The sequence below is a fragment of the Oncorhynchus nerka genome, linkage group LG26, assembly GCF_034236695.1.
Source record: "Oncorhynchus nerka isolate Pitt River linkage group LG26, Oner_Uvic_2.0, whole genome shotgun sequence".
NCBI classification, from domain to species: domain Eukaryota; kingdom Metazoa; phylum Chordata; class Actinopteri; order Salmoniformes; family Salmonidae; genus Oncorhynchus; species Oncorhynchus nerka.
In genome coordinates, this window is record NC_088421.1 from 25,210,076 (window position 1) to 25,228,218 (window position 18,143).

The window sequence follows — 18,143 nt, forward strand, 5'->3', positions numbered from 1 at the left end:
CTAAGAAGACCCACTTCTATATGGAATTTTATTCCTCATCATGTCTTCTCTACTTTTGGTGGCCTTAACTTCAATGTTGTTTTGCAATTATAATATTGACAAAGTTCCAGTGAAACTTTCTGCTTTTCAACAGCAGGTTTTCTTGTCATGGTCCTTAATTTATAAACACAATTTTTCTCCACACAGATATTATATATGGAATAATCAGGATATATTGTATAAAAATACCTCTCTGTTTTTAGAATATTGGTTCCGAAATAATATCCTATTGGTGAGCCAACTGGTAAATGCAGAGGGTCTTTTACTCAGTTATAAAGAATTCTTATCACTTTACAAGGTCCCTGTAACACCTAAAGATTTTGCAATTGTTTTAGATGCCATTCCCTCAGGTGTTGCTATGTTATTCAGGAACGTGTCAAGACCTGACCCTCAGAGCCTACCTTCTATTGACCCTGTTGACTCATCAGTAGGAAAGATTTGTTTCTCTTTTGGTCCATTCAACAACAGAGCGATACGATCCTTGTTTCAGCAGGATGATGTATACCTTATGTCATGCCTTATTGGAATGGATTTATTGATAATATCTGTTGGGAAAAAGTTTGGATGTTGCCACACACATACCTACTTGTTAACAAAGTTAAGGAAGTTTCCTTTAAAATTATTCATAAATATTATCCTGCCAATCACTATATGAAGAAGTTTAAGGAAGACATCAACTCAAATTGCTCCTTTTGTAATGACCACCCAGAAACAGTTTTGCATCTTTTTTGGCATTGTATGCATGTAAGAAAACTGTGGGAAGACATCAGTAGGTTTATAATTGAACATATTTATGAAGATTTTACACTATTGTGGAGCGATGTACTATTTGGATTCTTTTACATACAATAGAAATAAGCGGAAACATTTTTATGTAATTAATTTCATTATTCTTTTGGCCAAATTTCATATACACAAATGTAAATTTACAAACAGAAAACCACATTTTCGTACCCTACAAAAATAAATTGAACTGTATTTTAAGACGGTTAAATGCTCTACTAACAAAAAAGCTGTTAGAATTGTAAGTATATGCATGTCCATTAAGGTCCTTGTGTAATTGTAATGTGATATTGTACCCCCTAGCTCGATTGTCTATTGTTTGTAATATATGTATGCTTGTGTTCCCTCATGTGCTTTATGTATTGATTTGTTGTTAATAGAAAATAAAAAATAAAAAACGAGGCTTAAAAAAAGGCTGGGTCAAAGACAGTACAGTATGTGCGCAGATAGAACAATGAGCCAGATATTTCAGGAGATGTATACATTTGAAGCATCCGGTTAGCGTTTCCACTCATTACCAAATATGGTGATGAAAGGAAGCCCAGTGGCGGGCAGTGGGATATTTTTATTTAAAAAAAAAAAAAAAAAAAACGTTTTCATCCCGCACAGTAGGTGGCGGCAATACAGCGTTTTGGAAGTAGTGCTTCGTAAAACCCCAACAAAGAAGTATTCTCACTGAAATATAATTGGCAACACTTCAGAGAGTGGTTAGCTAGTTAGTAGTCCTGCGTGGTTCATATTTGTTCCTGTCATACAGCGACAAGAATGCCAACACTGTCACTGTGTTCAGCATACAACTGCAAAAACCGCAGCCCCAAAGCTGGTGTGGGATTTTTTAGGTAAGTATTAGTCTACTGTTAAAACTACCTCGAGAGCCACGTTTGATGCCTAGCTAACTAAATTACTACGGCAGCTAGCTTAGGCAAACGCATACTAAAGTTCTAACCAGCTGTTGTAGCTCGTGAAACAGAAAGCTCCGATTCACAATGTCTGCAAGCGTTATAATATGATTATATTAACAGTATATAATAACCGCAGTTAACCCCCGAATATCCTAAAGTAAAAGTTAGGTCTCTGACGGAAGGTCCCTAGGATGAGTGATATATCTAGTATCATATGACGGTAGAGAACAAGGTGCACCCTTTGTTTTTACCAAAAGTAGAACCAAAGATTTGTATAACTAACCCAAGATGGACCAGAGCCTGTCGTTTCCAATGTGGGTAAATTAATCATAGTAGGCAGAACAAGCAAGGAGGTGGGCAGAGCCAAACAGGAGCGAGTGAAATTCTGTTGGCACGTTCTAGCATTTATTTGCATATTTATTTTAGGGAACGCCTACTCTGACCTGTGCAATAACTCAATTCGCCCTTGCACCCCAAAACAATGCCATTTTTATCAACTTTGGCGAAGGGTAAAGTCTAGAAAATGTAGTCGACTCTGTTTGACAGATTAAAAATTTTCAGCAGATGACAAAATTTGCCTAATGTCTTGACAAAAGCCATATATATATATATATATATATATATATACACATACATGTTAGGCAGATGTTTTTGTGGGTGTAATGAAATGCTTGGGTTTCTAGCTTCAACAGTGCAGTAATATCTAACATCACCATATTTGCTAGCGAGTGGAAACGCCAACTGGATGCTTCACATTTATACCTTCTGTGAAATATCTGTCTCATTACATTACATTTAAGTCATTTAGCAGACGCTCTTATCCAGAGCGACTCGTTGTTCTGTGGTAGAACTCTACTCTTAACAGAGCCGAAAAGGAGGCAATATGCTGTTTTCTGGTGCTCAGCTGGTCTAGGACTGTTGTAAAAGTGCAATGCCGGTGATTGCGTGTAAGCAAAACAATGTTTGCATTCCCGTCCAGGAGGTCCTTGCCATAATATGAAGATTACACACACTGCATAGGGACTCCAGTTGCCGAATGGCCCAACATTTCTATTAGTTACGTCTAACTACTATGCTATATTTGACCAATTTACAAGGGTACTTTTCAAACCCTTCACATCCAGGTGAAATTGAGATGTCACTGACCCCCCCCATCCATGCTACATTCATTAGAATTTCACTGATCAGATTTTATTGGCATATTCAATACCTTCCTATCCATATGATCTACAGACAAAGGGTGGCGGTTTCCTTCAATTCTCTTATCAAAGTTACACTTTTTTGTTCCTCCCCTTTGATAGCCCTATTTGGTAAAATACCAAGTCCATATTATGGCAAGAACTGCTCAAATAAGCAAAGAGAAAAAACAGTCCATTACTTTAAGACATTGAAGGTCATTCAATCTGGACAACTTGAAGAACTTTGAAAGTTTCTTATAGTGCAGTCGCAAAAACCATCAAGCTCCATGATGAAACTAGCTCTCATGAGGATTGCCACAGGAAAGGAAGACGTAGAGTTACCTCTGCTGCAGAGGATACGTTTATTAGAGTTCTCAGATTGCAGCCCAAATAAATGCTTCAGAGTTCAAGTAACAGACACATCTCAACATCAACTGTTCAGAGGAGACTCTGAGAATCAGGCCTTCATGGTTGAATTGCTGCAAAGAACCCATTACTAAAGGACACCAATAATAAGAAGATGCTTGCTTGGGCCAAGAAACACGAGCAATAGACATTAGACAGGTGGAAATCCAAATTTGAGATTTTTGGTTCCCAACCAGCATGTCTTTTTGAGATGCAGAGTAGGTGAAAGGAAGATCTCCGTATGTGTGGTTCCCATTGTGAAGCATGTGGGGGTGCTTTGCTGGTGACACTGTCAGGGATTTATTTAGAATTCAAGGCACACTTAACCAGCATGGCTACCACAGCATTCAGGTTTGCACTTAGTGGGACTATCATTTGTCTTTCAGCAGAACAATGACCAAACACACCTCCAGGCTGTGTAAGGGCTATTTTTACCAAGAAGGGGAGTGAGTGAGTGCTGCATCAGATGACCTGGTCTCCACAATCACCTGAACCCAATTGAGGTGGTTTGGGATAAGTTGGACTGCAGAGTGAAGGGAAAGCAGCCAACAAGTGCTCAGCATATGTGGGAACTCCTTCAAGACTGTTGGAAGCACATTCCAGGTGGTTGAGAGAATGCCAAGAGTGTGCAAAGCTGACATCAAGGCAATAAAATAAAAATGTAACTAGACAAGTCAGTTAAGAACTAATTCTTATTTACAATGACGGCCTACCGGAGAACAGTGTGTTATAACTGACTTGTTCAGGGGCAGAACGACACATTTTGACCTTGTCAGCTCAGGGATTCGATCCAGCAACCTTTCAGTTACTGGCCCAACACTACCTGCCGCCCCAAAGGATGGCTACTTTGAATATTTTTTGATTTGTTTAACACTTTTTTTTTTTTGGGTTGCTACATGATATGTGTTATTTCATAGTTTTGATGTCTTCGCTATTACCCTAGAAAGTAGTAAAAATAAAGAAACCCATGAATGAGTAGGTGTCCAAACTTTTGACTGGTACTGTAAGTCTCTGACCTCCCTCGTTTTCCATAGTAGGCTACACCACTCAGAATTGCTTCTTTTATTTTACTGATTTTACATCAATAGTTCCCATGATGGGTCTAATTTTCAATAGCTCACTTTCCATATGCACTACAGACCATTGCGGTGGCTTTGTTGCCTCTTATCAAAGGTACACCTTTTTATTTTCAAAATTCCTCACCTTTGATTTTCTACAGACACACTGTACTCTACACTAAGCCTTTTTCTAAGATGATTTATGAGATTGGAGAACACGTTGGGAGGAGTCTTAGACCTTGTCTCCATACAGAATCTTTCTAGATCCTTTATTCTTAATTCTGTGCATATGGAGTAGAGGTCGACCAATTATGATTTTTAAAAGCCGATACCGATTATTGGATGACCCAAAAAAAGCAGATACCGATTAATCGGCCAATTTTTATTTATTAAATATATAAACTGAATGAACACTTTTATTTTAACTTTATAATACATTATTAAAATCAATTTAGCCTCAAATAAATAATGAAACATTCAATTTGGTTTAAATAATGCAAAAAAAAAAGTGTTGGAGAAGAAAGTAAAAGTGCAATATGTGCCATGTAAAAAAGCTAACGTTTAAGTTCCTTGCTCAGAACATATGAAAGCTGGTGGTTCCTTTTAACATGAGTCTTCAATATTCCCAGGTAAGAAGTTTTAGGTTGTAGTTATTATAGGAGTATTTCTCTCTATACCATTTGTATTTATTATACCTTTTACTATTGGATGTTCTTATAGGCACTTTAGTATTGCCAGTGTAACAGTATAGCTTCCTCGCCCCTACCTGGGCTCGAACCAGTAACACATCGACAACATCCACCCTCGAAGCATCGTTACCCATCGCTCCACAAAAGTCGCGAACCCTTGCAGAGCAAGGGGGACAACTACTCCAAGTCTGAGTGAGTGACCTTTGAAAAGCTATTTGCGCGCACCCCGCTAACTAGCTAGCCATTTCACATCGGTTACACCAGCCTAATCTCGGGAGTTGATAGGCTTGAAGTCATAAACAGTGCAATACTTGAAGCATTGCGAAGAGCTGCTGGCAAACACACGAAAGTGCTGTTTGACTGAATGCTTACGAGCCTGCAGCTGCCTACCACCGCTCAGTCAAACTGCTATATCAAATCATAGACTTAATTATAACATAACACACAGAAATAAGAGGCTTAAGGTCATTAATTTGGTAATCCGGAAACAATAATTTCGAAAATAAAACGTTTATTCTTTCAGTGAAATACGGAACCGTTCCTTATTTTATCTAACGGGTGGCATCCATAAGTCTATATATTCCCGTTACATTGCACAACCTTCAATGTTATGTCATAATTACGTAAACTTCTGGCAAATTAGTTCGCAACGAGCCAGGCGGCCCAAACTGTTGCATATACCCTGACTGCGTGCAATGAACGCAAGAGAAGTGACACAATTTCCCTAGTTTCATATTGCCTGCTAACACTAATTTCTTAACTAAATATGCAGGTTTAAAAATATATACTTGTGTATTGATTTTAAGAAAGGCGTTGATGTTTATGGTTAGGTACATATTGGTGCAACAACAGCGCTTTTTTTTCGCGAATGCGCTTGTTAAATCACCCGTTTGGCGAAGTAGGCTATGATTCAATGATAAATTAACAGGCACCGCATCGATTATATCAACCATGTAGAGTTAAGATAGATGTTTTTTATAAGATATGTTTAATGCTAGCTAGCACCTTACCTTGGCTCCTTGCTGCACTCGCATAACAGGCTGCCACGCAGTCTCCTCGTAGAGTGCAATTTTATCGGCCATGATCGGTGTCCAAAAATGCTGATTACCGATTGTTATGAAAACTTGAAATTGGCCCTAATTAATCGGCCATTCCGATTAATCGATCGACTTCTAATATGGAGTGCCATGGGGTTCAAGCCATAGGGTTCAAGTCCGGAGACTGAGATGACCATTGCAAAATGTTGATTTTTTTTGTGGTCAAATTACAATTTATTTGTGGATTTTGATCTGTGCTTGGGGTTCCGGATTAAGCGAGTAGTATGTCAAGAAGCAGTGCGTAGGGGAGTTGCAGCGATGAGACAAGACTGTAACTACCAATTAGGATACCACGAAATTGGGGAGAAAAAAATAGTAGATCTGTATGTGAAATAATAACCACATATGTAAGAAGATAAATATTTGTAAGTCGCTCTGGATAAGAGCGTCTGCTAAATCACTTAAATGTAAATGTAAATGTAAAACAAAGGGAATGAATAATAATAAAAAATATTATAAGACAGGTCAAAGAACCCACCACACTTGTCTTTAGAGATCTATAGCTCATATGGACAGTGAGCTATTGAAAATTAGACCTACCAGAGGAAATATTCATGTAAAATCAGTGAAATTGAAAATTTTATTTCCCTCCTATGGAGGAGAGATCAGTGACCTATTATTGAGTGGTTTTAGATGTGTATGTCATGTGGACTGGAAGCTATTGAAAATGTTTTCTTTATGTGGATTAATAGAGGTCAGGGAACACCACACTTGACTATCGATCTCTAGCATGTGGATTGGAAGCCATTAAACATGAATTATTTGTATGTTTGAGCTCATATTTTTAAATAAAATACGTTAAATCATATATATATATTTATATATATATATTTTTTTAAAGGCTGTACCTTGGCCTCTATCGTCATCTGATTCTAAATATGTCATCCTAGGACCTTCCGTCAAATAGGTATTGATGAGAGAACTCTGAATGTATTAACCAATATCCAAAGGGGAAACAAATTGAGTTGTTGTAGACTTTCGACCTGTGCGTGCCGGTAAGGAGTGATTTACATTGGAGGTGCTTTTTTGGTTGCTTGTACATTTTTATTTAGAACTTTTTTGGAAGTACACACCGGCCGTAACGGGATTAAATGAAGAAAGTTGCTCAGCAAAACTCTTTGATGATAAACTACTGTATATTGACATAACGCTTGTAAGAGTTTGAATCTGAGATTTCTGAGTGTTGGAGGTCTGGTTCAGCTAGCTAGTACAAATGGTTTGCAGGAGAATTTAGCTAGCTGACGTCAGCTAGTTTGATAGTTGTACGAAAACTCTGCGCTTTGGCAATGCTGTTCTCTTAGAAATCTGTTGCATAAACCATTCATGGATTTACTCTTCATTTGATAGCTGTAATTGTGATGCCAATTTTTGACGTATGAATGTTTTGGTAACAGATTCCCCAAAAATGATCCTGAAAGACGCAAACAATGGATTATTAATATGAAGTGTAAAGGGTGGAATCCGCAACAAAACCACCGTGTGTGCTCTGTTCACTTTGAAGACAAGTATATTTGCGGGAGGGACATACGTCAACGCCTCACGCCAGACGCAGTCCCGACTATATTCGACTATCCCAAAAATTTTCAAAAGAAGGTACTTTTAATATAACCTCTGACTTTTTCCTCATTTGTTGCTCAACTCGGCCTTGATGTACTACGCAAACTGAGTTTCAATTGGCACATGTTCGTTGGCGCTGAGTTGAGCAACGCTATTGCTTTGCCAGATGTACAGGGATTATTTCCTGGAGTTTTGCTCGAAGCAGACTTTTTCATATTTTCACCATATTGATCTTTACAGAGTATTACCTGGGCAGTCAAAGATGTTTCCCCGAAGGTAAGTTGTTTACTCGCAAGAACAACCAAAAGCTTATGCTATATGCCAGTAACTTTAAAAAAAAAATCTACGATACACTTTATTTTCAGGTGGTATGTGAGAACATGGAGTTCCAACTTCCACCCCTCAAGCACATAATAGAGGTAATGAAGGATGTGTAAACATTCAGTCTCTAATACAGGGTTAGGGATAGAGCCTCCAAGTTGATCATTGATTCATTTGTCTGTCTTTTTCTAATGTGATTGTGACAGTCAACCTCTGGATCTAAAACCAAGAAAGGTCTGAGGAACATGTTTATAAGTGTCATTAAAACAGTACTATACATTGTCTCCCATTCTTACCCAGATCAAAGACGCATGGGAGTGGCTGGTTATAGACATCAGAGGGCCGCTACCCTTGACATTGAACGGACACCAGTACGTTCTGAGCTTGACAGACTTCTACTCCAAATGGGTGGAGGCCTTCCCCCTGAGAGGTTGTAGCTCTACTGAGGTAGCACAACATGTAGCAGAAGTCATCTCTCACTTTGGCTTCCCTTTTGGAATCCTTGTTCGACTGAAGAAGAACTTTACCAGTAAGGTGAGCGATATATTTTGTCACATCATGCTTTTGTATGTACACTGCTCAAAAAAATAAAGGGAACACTTAAACAACACAATGTAACTCCAAGTCAATCACACTTCTGGGAAATCAAACTGTCCACTTAGGAAGCAACACTGATTGACAATAAATTGCACATGCTGTTGTGCAAATGGAATAGAAAACAGGTGGAAATTATAGGCAATTAGCAAGACACCCCCAATAAAGGAGTGGTTCTGCAGGTGGTGACCAGACCACTTCTCAGTTCCTATGCTTCCTGGCTGATGTTTTGGTCACTTTTGAATGCTGGCGGTGCTTTCACTCTAGTGGTAGCATGAGACGTAGTCTACAACCCACACAAGTGGCTCAGGTAGTGCAGCTCATCCAGGATGGGACATCAATGCGAGCTGTGGCAAGAAGGTTTGCTGTGTCTGTCAGCGTAGTGTCCAGAGCAAGGAGGCGCTACCAGGAGACAGGCCAGTACATCAGGAGACGTGGAGGAGGCCGTAAGAGGGCAACAATCCAGCAGCAGGACCGCTACCTCCGCCTTTGTGCAAGGAGGAGCAGGAGGAGCACTGCCAGAGCCCTGCAAAATGACCTCCAGCAGCCACATGTGCATGTGTCTGCTCAAACGGTCAGAAACAGACTCCATGAGGGTGGTATGAGGGCCCGACGTCCACAGGTGGGGGTTGTGCTTACAGCCCAACACCGTGCAGGACGTTTAGCATTTGCCAGAGAACACCAAGATTGGCAAATTCGCCACTGGCGCCCTGTGCTCTTCACAGATGAAAGCAGGTTCACACTGAGCACATGTGATAGTCTGGAGACGCCGTGGAGAACGTTCTGCTGCCTGCAACATCCTCCAGCATGACCGGTTTGGCGGTGGGTCAGTCATGGTGTGGGGTGGCATTTCTTTGGGGGACCGCACAGCCCTCCATGTGCTCGCCAGAGGTAGCCTGACTGCCATTAGGTACCGAGATGAGATCCTCAGACCCCTTGTGAGACCATATGCTGGTGCGGTTGGCCCTGGGTTCCTCCTAATGCAAGACAATGCTAGACCTCATGTGGCTGGAGTGTGTCAGCAGTTCCTGCAAGAGGGAGGCATTGTTGTTATGGACTGGCCCGCCCGTTCCCCAGACCTGAATCCAATTGAGCACATCTGGGACATCGTGTCTCGCTCCATCCACAAACTGTCCAGGAGTTGGCGGATGCTTTAGTCCAGGTCTGGGAGGAGAATCCTCAGGAGACCATCTGCCACCTCATCAGGAGCATGCCCAGGCGTTGTAGGGAGGTCATACAGGCACGTGGAGGCCACACACTACTGAGCCTCATTTTGACTTGTTTTAAGGACATTACATCAAAGTTGGATCAGCCTGTAGTGTGGTTTTCCACTTCAATTTTGAGTGTGACTCCAAATCCAGACCTCCATGGGCTGATAAATTTGATTTCCATTGATCATTTTTGTGTGTTTTTTGTTGTTTTGTCAGCACATTCAACTATGTAAAGAAAAAAGTATTTCATAAGATATTTTATTCATTCAGATCTAGGATGTGTTATTTTAGTGTTCCCTTTATTTTTTTGAGCAGTGTATGTGGACACTCCTTCAAATGAGTGGATTTGGCTATTTCGGGCATTCCCGTTGCTGACAGGTGTATAAAATCTAACACACAGACATGGCCTTACTGAAGGGCTCAGTGACTTTCAATGTGGCACTGTCATAAGATGCCACCTTTCCAACAAATCAGTTTGTCAAATTTCTCCCCCACTAGAGCTGCCCCGGTCAACTGCTAGTGCTGTTATTGTGGAGTTACTGCCTTTGGAAGCAACATCAGCACAAGAACTGTTTGTCAGGAGCTTCATGACAAACAGTTTGATATGCCCCAATGCGTAGTGCCAACTGTGAAGTTTGGTGATGGAGGAGGAATAATGGTCTTGGCCTGTTTTTATTGTTTATTTTTTATGGTTCTGGCTCGGTCCCTTAGTTTCCGAAGGGAAATATTAATGCTACAGCATACAATGACGTTCTGTACGATTCTGTGCTTCCAACTTCGTGGCAACAGTTTGGGGAAGGCCCTTTCCTGTTTCAGCATGACAATGCCCCCGTGCACAAAGCAAGGTCCATACAGAAATGTTTTTTTGAGATCAGTGCAAAGAACTTGACTAGCCTGCACAGAGCCCTGACCTCAAACACATTTGGAACGCAGATTGCAAGCCAGGCATAATCGCCCAACATCTGTCCATGACTTCACTACTGTTCTTGTGGCTGAATGGAAGCAAATTCCTGCAGAAATGTTCCAACATTAGTCCAAAGCCTTCCCAGGAGAGTGGAGGCTGTTATAGCAGCAAAGAGGGACCAACTCTATATTAATGCCCATGATTTTGGAAGGAAATGTTAGACGAGCTGGTGTCCACATACTGTTGGTCATGTAGTGTACCTTGCAGAAGTACAACTTTGATGTTGGTTCATATATGCGGTAGAGGTCAATAGGTCAAAGTGGTTCATTAAACAACCATGAGCTGTTTCCATTTATTCATGTTTCAGATCAACGTTGCTTTGAAGAGTCTTCTGAAGCTGAGTGGGTTCTCTCTCTTATACCGTCATCGGCAAGTTGGATTGCTGGATCTGACCACACAGACCCTGATCAGCAGGTTTGTGTTTTAGACACATTTCTTTCTATGACTTGGCTAGTTAAAAAAGGTCAAATTATATATATATTTTTAAATATGGTGTTTAATTTCATATTTGACCATGGTGACCTTAACACCAACAGGATGGTGTCTGATCTTGTGAATGACCATCCATACAACTGGGATGTCTGCCTCCCTGCAAAGGTGTTCAGCCTGTGTTTCAAGGAGCACCCCAAGACCAAGCAGAGACCTTTCTCTCTGCTGTGCTGCAAAGGACCACAGCCGGTCACCACCCCTAGGGATCTGTCTGTAAGTTTACTTTTTAGTTATAGCTGAATGGATTATCATAATGGATTGCATTTCAATTGAATGTGTGTGTTTCTGCCTGTCCTTTTTATATTTCCTACAGTTCAGTCCTGCAGAGCTCAGAGAGAGTTCCTTTGCAATCCAGTCAAATCAAGAGGGTGGGCATGACACTGATCCGCAAGGTGAGTGCAATTCCTGTACCATAGCAGGGATTTTTATGCCATTGTAATACTTTATCGGGTCACTTACATTTACATTTAAGTCATTTAGCAGACGCTCTTATCCAGAGCGACTTACAAATTGGTGCTTTCACCTTATGACATCCAGTGGAACAGCCACTTTACAATAGTGCATCTAGGTCTTTTAAGGGGGGTGAGAAGGATTACTTTATCCTATCCTAGGTATTCCTTAAAGAGGTGGGGTTTCAGGTGTCTCCGGAAGGTGGTGATTGACTCCGCTGTCCTGGCGTCGTGAGGGAGTTTGTTCCACCATTGGGGGGCCAGAGCAGCGAACAGTTTTGACTGGGCTGAGCGGGAACTGTACTTCCTCAGTGGTAGGGAGGCGAGCAGGCCAGAGGTGGATGAACGCAGTGCCCTTGTTTGGGTGTAGGGCCTGATCAGAGCCTGGAGGTACTGAGGTGCCGTTCCCCTCACAGCTCCGTAGGCAAGCACCATGGTCTTGTAGCGGATGCGAGCTTCAACTGGAAGCCAGTGGAGAGAGCGGAGGAGCGGGGTGACGTGAGAGAACTTGGGAAGGTTGAACACCAGACGGGCTGCGGCGTTCTGGATGAGTTGTAGGGGTTTAATGGCACAGGCAGGGAGCCCAGCCAACAGCGAGTTGCAGTAATCCAGACGGGAGATGACAAGTGCCTGGATTAGGACCTGCGCCGCTTCCTGTGTGAGGCAGGGTCGTACTCTGCGGATGTTGTAGAGCATGAACCTACAGGAACGGGCCACAGTACCAGTCAAAAGTTTGGACACTTACTCATTCAAGGGTTTTTATTTATTTTTATTTCCTTCATTGTAGAGTAATAGGGAAGACATTAAAATGATGAAATAACACATATGGAGTCATGTAGGAACCAAAGAAGTGTTAAACAAATCAAAATGCATGTTCTATTTTAGATTCTTCAAAGTAGCTACACTTTGCCTTTGACAGCTTTGCAGACTTCTGGCATTTTCTCAACCAGCTTTACGAGGAATGCCTTTCCAACTGTCTTGAAGGTGTTCCCACATGCTGAGCACTTGTTGGCTGCTTTCTTTCACTCAGCGGAACAACTCATCCCAAAACATCTCAATTGGATTGAGGTTGGGTGATTGCCTGGAGGTGTGTTTTGGGTCATTGTCCTGTTGAAAAACAAATGATAGTCCCACCAAGTTAAAACCAGATGGGATGGTATATCACTGCAGAGTGCTGTGGTAGCCATGCTGGTTAAGTGTGCCTTCAATTCTAAATATATCACTGACAGTCTTACCAGCAAAGCACCCCACACCATCACACCTCCTCCATGCTTCACATTGGGAACCACACATGCAGATATCATCCATTCACCTACTCTGCGTCTCATAAAGATACGGCGGTTGGAAAATAAAATCTCCAATTTGGACACATCAAACCAAAGGACAGATTTCCACCGGTCTAATGTCCATTGCTCGTGTTTCTTGGCCCAAGCAAGTCTCTTCTTATTGGTGTCCTTTTAGTGGTGGTTTCCCCACAGCAATTCGGCCTTGAAGTCCTGCTTAACGCAGTCTCCTCTGAACAGTTGATGTTGAGATGTGTCTGTTACTTGAACTCTGAAGCATTTATTTGGGCTGCAATTTCTGAGGCTGGTAACGCTTAATGAACTTATCCTCTGCAGCAGAGGTCACTCTGGGTCGTCCTTTCCTGTGGCGGTCCTCATGAGAGCCAGTTTCATCATAGAGCTTGATGGTTTTTGCGACTGCACTTGAAGAAACTTTCAAAGTTCTTGACATTTTCCAGATTGACTGACCTTCATGTCTTAAAGTAATGGACTGTTGTTTCTCTTAGCTTATTTGAGTTGTTCTTGTCATAATATGGACTTTGTATTTTACAGAATATTCTGTTTACCACCCCTAAAACTGATTGGCTCAAACTCATTAAGAAGGAAATTCCACAAATTACATTTTAACAAGGCACACCTGTTAATTGAAATGCATTCCAGGTGACTACCTCATGAAGCTGGTTGAGAAAATGCCAAGAGTGTGCAAAGCTGTCATCAAGGCAAAGGGTGGCTACTTTGAAGAATCTCAAATATAAAATATATTTTGATTTGCTTAACACTTTTTGTTGGTTACTACATGATTCCATGTGTTATTTCATAGTTTTGATGTCTTCACTATTACTCTAGAAAGTAATAAAAATAAAGAAAAACCCTTGAATGAGTAGGTGTGTCCAAACTTTTGACTGGTACAGTGTGTGTGTGTGTATATAATACATTTTTAAGAAATATCTACATTGCCAAGATAGGGCCTTTTAAAATTATTTTTAACACTGATTTTTTTGTGTGTTTGAAAACTTTTCTGTTTTAACTTAAATAACTCTAAAACCAGATTCAAAGAATGTAGAAAATATTATCTATATAAACTCAGCAAAAAAAGAAAGGTCCCCTTTTCAGGAACCTGTCTTTCAAAGAATTTGTGAAAATCTAAAACTTCACAGATGTTAATTGTGAAGGGTTTAAACACTGTTTCCCATGCTTGTTCAGTGAATCCGTTCCACAGGTGCATGTTCATTAAGACACTAACAGCTTACAGATGGTAGGCAATTAAGGTCGCAGTTATGAAATCTTAGGACACTGAAGAGGCCTTTCTACTAACTCTGAAAGACACCCAAATAAATATGCCCAGGGTCCCTGCCCATCTGAGTGAACGTGCCTTAGGCATGCTTCAAGGAGGCATGAGGACTGTAGATGTGTCCAGGGCAATAAGTTGCAATGTCCGTACTGTGAGACGCCTAGGATAGCACTACAGGGAGACAGGACGGACAGCTGATCGTCCTCGCAGTGGCAGACCACATGTAACAACACCTGCACAGGACCGGTACATCCGAACATCACACCTGCGGGACAGGTACAGGATGGCAACAACTGCCCGAGTTACACCAGGAACGCACAATCCCTCCATCAGTGCTCAGACTGTCCGCAATAGGCTGAGAGAGGCTAGACTGAGGGCTTTTGTAGGCAGGGGGCTGTTGTAAGGCAGGTCCTCACCAGACATCACCAGCAACAACGTCGCCTATGGGCACAAACCCACCGTCGCTGGACCAGACAGGACTGGCAAAAAGTGCTCTTCACTGACGAGTCGTTGTTTTGTGTCTCCAGGGGCGATGGTCGGATTTGCGTTTATCGTTGAAGGAATGAGCGTTACACCGAGGCCTGTACTCTGGAGAGGGATTGATTTGGAGGTGGAGGGTCCGTCATGGTCTGGGGTCGGTGGGTCACAGCATCATCGGACTGAGCTTGTTGTCATTGCAGGCAACGCTGTGCGTTCCAGGGAAGACATCCTCCTCCCTCATGTGGTACCCTTCCTGCAGGCTCATCCTGACATGACCCTCCGGCATGACAATGCCACCAGCCATACTGCTCGTTCTGTGTGCGATTTCCTGCAAGACGGGAATGTCAGTGTTCTGCCATGGCCAGCGAATAGCCCGGCTCTCAATCCCATTGAGCATGTCTGGGACCTGTTGGATCGGAGGGTGAGGGCTCCCCGTAATTCCCCGTAATAATGTCTGGGAACTTGCGGTGTCCTTGGTGGAAGAATGGGGTAACATCTCACAGCAAGAACTGGCAAATCTGGTGCAGTACATGAGGAGGAGATGCACTGCAGTACCTAATGCAGCTGGTGGCCACACCAGATACTGACTGTTACTTTCGATTTTTGACCCCTCCCCCCTATTCAGGGACACATTCCATTTCTGTTAATCACATGTCTGTGGAAGTTGTTCAGTTTCTCAGTCGTTGAATCTTGTTAATACAAATATTTACATATGTTAAGTTTGCTGAAAATAAACTTGGTTGATAGTGAGAACGTTTCTTTATTTTTTAGTTTATATATTTTTGAACTACTGGGAGAATTGAAAATGCCCAAAACAATTAATTTAGCACTGCATTAGCCATGGCTAAATTCTTTAGGATTGCAGGAAATTGATTTATATGCGAAAATGTATCTACACGGCCAAGATGTGGCCTTTAAAAATGCCACTAAGCGCCTTTTGATCCAGAATTCTTGCGTCTGCAGAATAGGTAGAATGGTATGGTTCCCAGCCAAGGTTGAGTTTGTGCCGTTCCCAGCTATCCCTTCAGTTCACTAGCTACAGGTTTACCTCTTCAGACTTTTCGAAAGATGTTTGAGAATAACTTGGTCTCAACATAACTTTTGAATTAAGTGAATACTTAGTGTATTACATAGCGTGTTAACTGTTGTACATTTTATTGTAATTGTTACGTTGCAATTTGTTGGTCATATTGTGTTTATGTGCATTTGTTATTACAGGCATGGTTGGCATTGAATCTGGGAAGGAAACGGCTGGAAAGAGCACAGTTACAAGGGTCTCCTTTTTTAGGAGCAACACAGAGAGTAACACAGACGGTAACCCCAACAGTGAACCATCCTCTGAAGATCATCATGCCATGGAAACCTGAATCATTTATTGGATCAGTGCTCTATCAGTCATGCTGCCATATTTTTGGGGAAGTTATTTTGGTTTTCTACGGTGTGATCATTTTGTTGAAAAACACTTTGGTTCAATGTTTGGCTGGTGCACTGTTTCAAGATTGTTAGCAGAGACATCAGTGTGGGTCAGGAATTTATGTACCACCTGCATCAATTCAATCAGCCAAAACATCATGCATAGATGATTGATTAATGATAAGGTGATCCCTAAAAGCACTTGCTTTATTTTGAAATCAAATTGTTTTTGTCAAGTGCTGAATTCAACAGGTGTAGGGTGTACTGTGAAATGCTTACTTAAGAAAGGAAACGGTAACAATAAAGTAACAACAACCAGGATCTATACAAGGGGGAACAGTACAGAGTTCAATGTGTAGGGTACGTGGTAGTAGGGGTAAAAATTACAAGGCAATAAGGATAGATCATTAACAGTGGCAGCTGTGGTGTGTGTGTGTGTGTGTGTGTGTGTGTGTGTTGGAGTGTCAGTGTAGTATGTGTGGGTAGAGTCCAGTGAGTGCATAGAGCCAGTGCAAAAAAGGGGGGTCAATGTAAATCTTTGGGGTGGCAATTTGATTAGCTGTTCAGCAGTCTTATGTTTTGGGGGTAGAAGCTGTTAAGTTGCTTTTTGGTCCCAGGCTTGCCACGCGGTAGCAGAGGGAAGTCTATGACTTGGGTGGCTGAAGTCTTTGACCATTTTTAAGACTGACCTTTTACACCATCTGGTGTAGAGGTTCTGTGTAGTAGGGAGCTTGGCCCCAGTGATGTACACACTACCCTCTGTAGCGCCTTGTGGTCGGATGCCAAGTAGTTGCCATACCAAGAGCTGGTGCAGCCAGTCAAGATGCTCTCAATGGTGCAGCTGTAGAACTTTTTAAAGATCTGAGCGCCCATGCCAAGCCTCCTGCGCGGGTGAAGAGAGCATGTTAACGCCTCTCCCAACTGTGATGTTTTTGGATCGTGATGTGTACAACGAAGAACTAGTAGCTCTCGACCTGATCCTCTAGATGTGAATGGGGGTGTGCTCAGCCCACTGTTTCCTGTAGTCCACTATCATCTCATTTTGTCTTGCTGACGTTGAGGGAGAGGTTGTCCTGGCACCACACTGCCAGGTCTCTGACCTTCCTGTAGGCTGTCTCATCATCGGTGTTCAGACCTTACTTGATCTTGATTACAAAGGACATGAAGACAAATGCATTACTAGCTATTTTAATCATATGTACCATACTAAGCACTCTTGAGGCCATACTATAATTCCAGTTGGGGGCATGGGAGCTGCCATGCTGGTGGGAGCACGGTCACTGATGTCTGACATGGGTAAATCTATTTTAATTTAATCACTTTTTAACAGCAACCCTTTTGATTTGAACAAAACCTCACATATGCATACTGAACCAAAATATAAACGCAACATACAACAATTTCAAAGATTTTACTGAGTTACAGCTCATATAAGGAAATCAATCCATTTTTAAATAAATTATTTAGGCCCTAATCTATGGATTTCACTCCACTTGACTGGGCAGGGGTGCAGCAGCCATGGGTCAGAATGAATTTTTACCCACAAAAGGCCTTTATTACAGACATACTGTTTACACGTGGTCTACAGTTGTAAGGCCAGTTGGACGTAGTGCCAAAATATCTAAAACAACGTTAGGAGCAGCTTATGGTAGAGTAATGTACTTTCAATTATCTGGAAACTACTCTGGTGGACATTCCTGCAGTCAAGCGAGCCAATTGCAAGATGGCATAGCAGTTCAGACGTCTTTTGTCCTCGTCTTGTCGTGTCGTGTATATATATATATTTACAACTTTTTTTTCACATACATTTTATTTTTATTTTCCATCAACTCATCTTCAATACACTCTCCTGCAACCTGCCTCACCAATTGATATGTATAAATACGTATTATTTACCTCAAATCTGCAATCAAATCTGCAATCCTCCAAGAAGCTAGCCA

At 41.7% G+C, this 18,143-nt stretch overlaps 1 protein-coding gene across 1 annotated transcript; it reads left to right on the plus strand.

Moving 5' to 3' along the window:
- The first annotated feature begins 1,487 nt into the window (after positions 1-1,487).
- On the plus strand, positions 1,488-16,533 carry LOC115110773 (uncharacterized). Its single transcript, XM_029636673.2, has 9 exons — positions 1,488-1,661; positions 7,546-7,744; positions 7,949-7,984; positions 8,074-8,127; positions 8,330-8,563; positions 11,106-11,212; positions 11,335-11,500; positions 11,601-11,679; positions 16,009-16,533. The coding sequence occupies exons 1-9, from the start codon at positions 1,588-1,590 to the stop codon at positions 16,155-16,157; spliced, it is 1,098 nt and encodes a 365-aa protein (XP_029492533.2). The 5' UTR covers positions 1,488-1,587; the 3' UTR covers positions 16,158-16,533.
- The last annotated feature ends 1,610 nt before the right edge of the window (positions 16,534-18,143 follow it).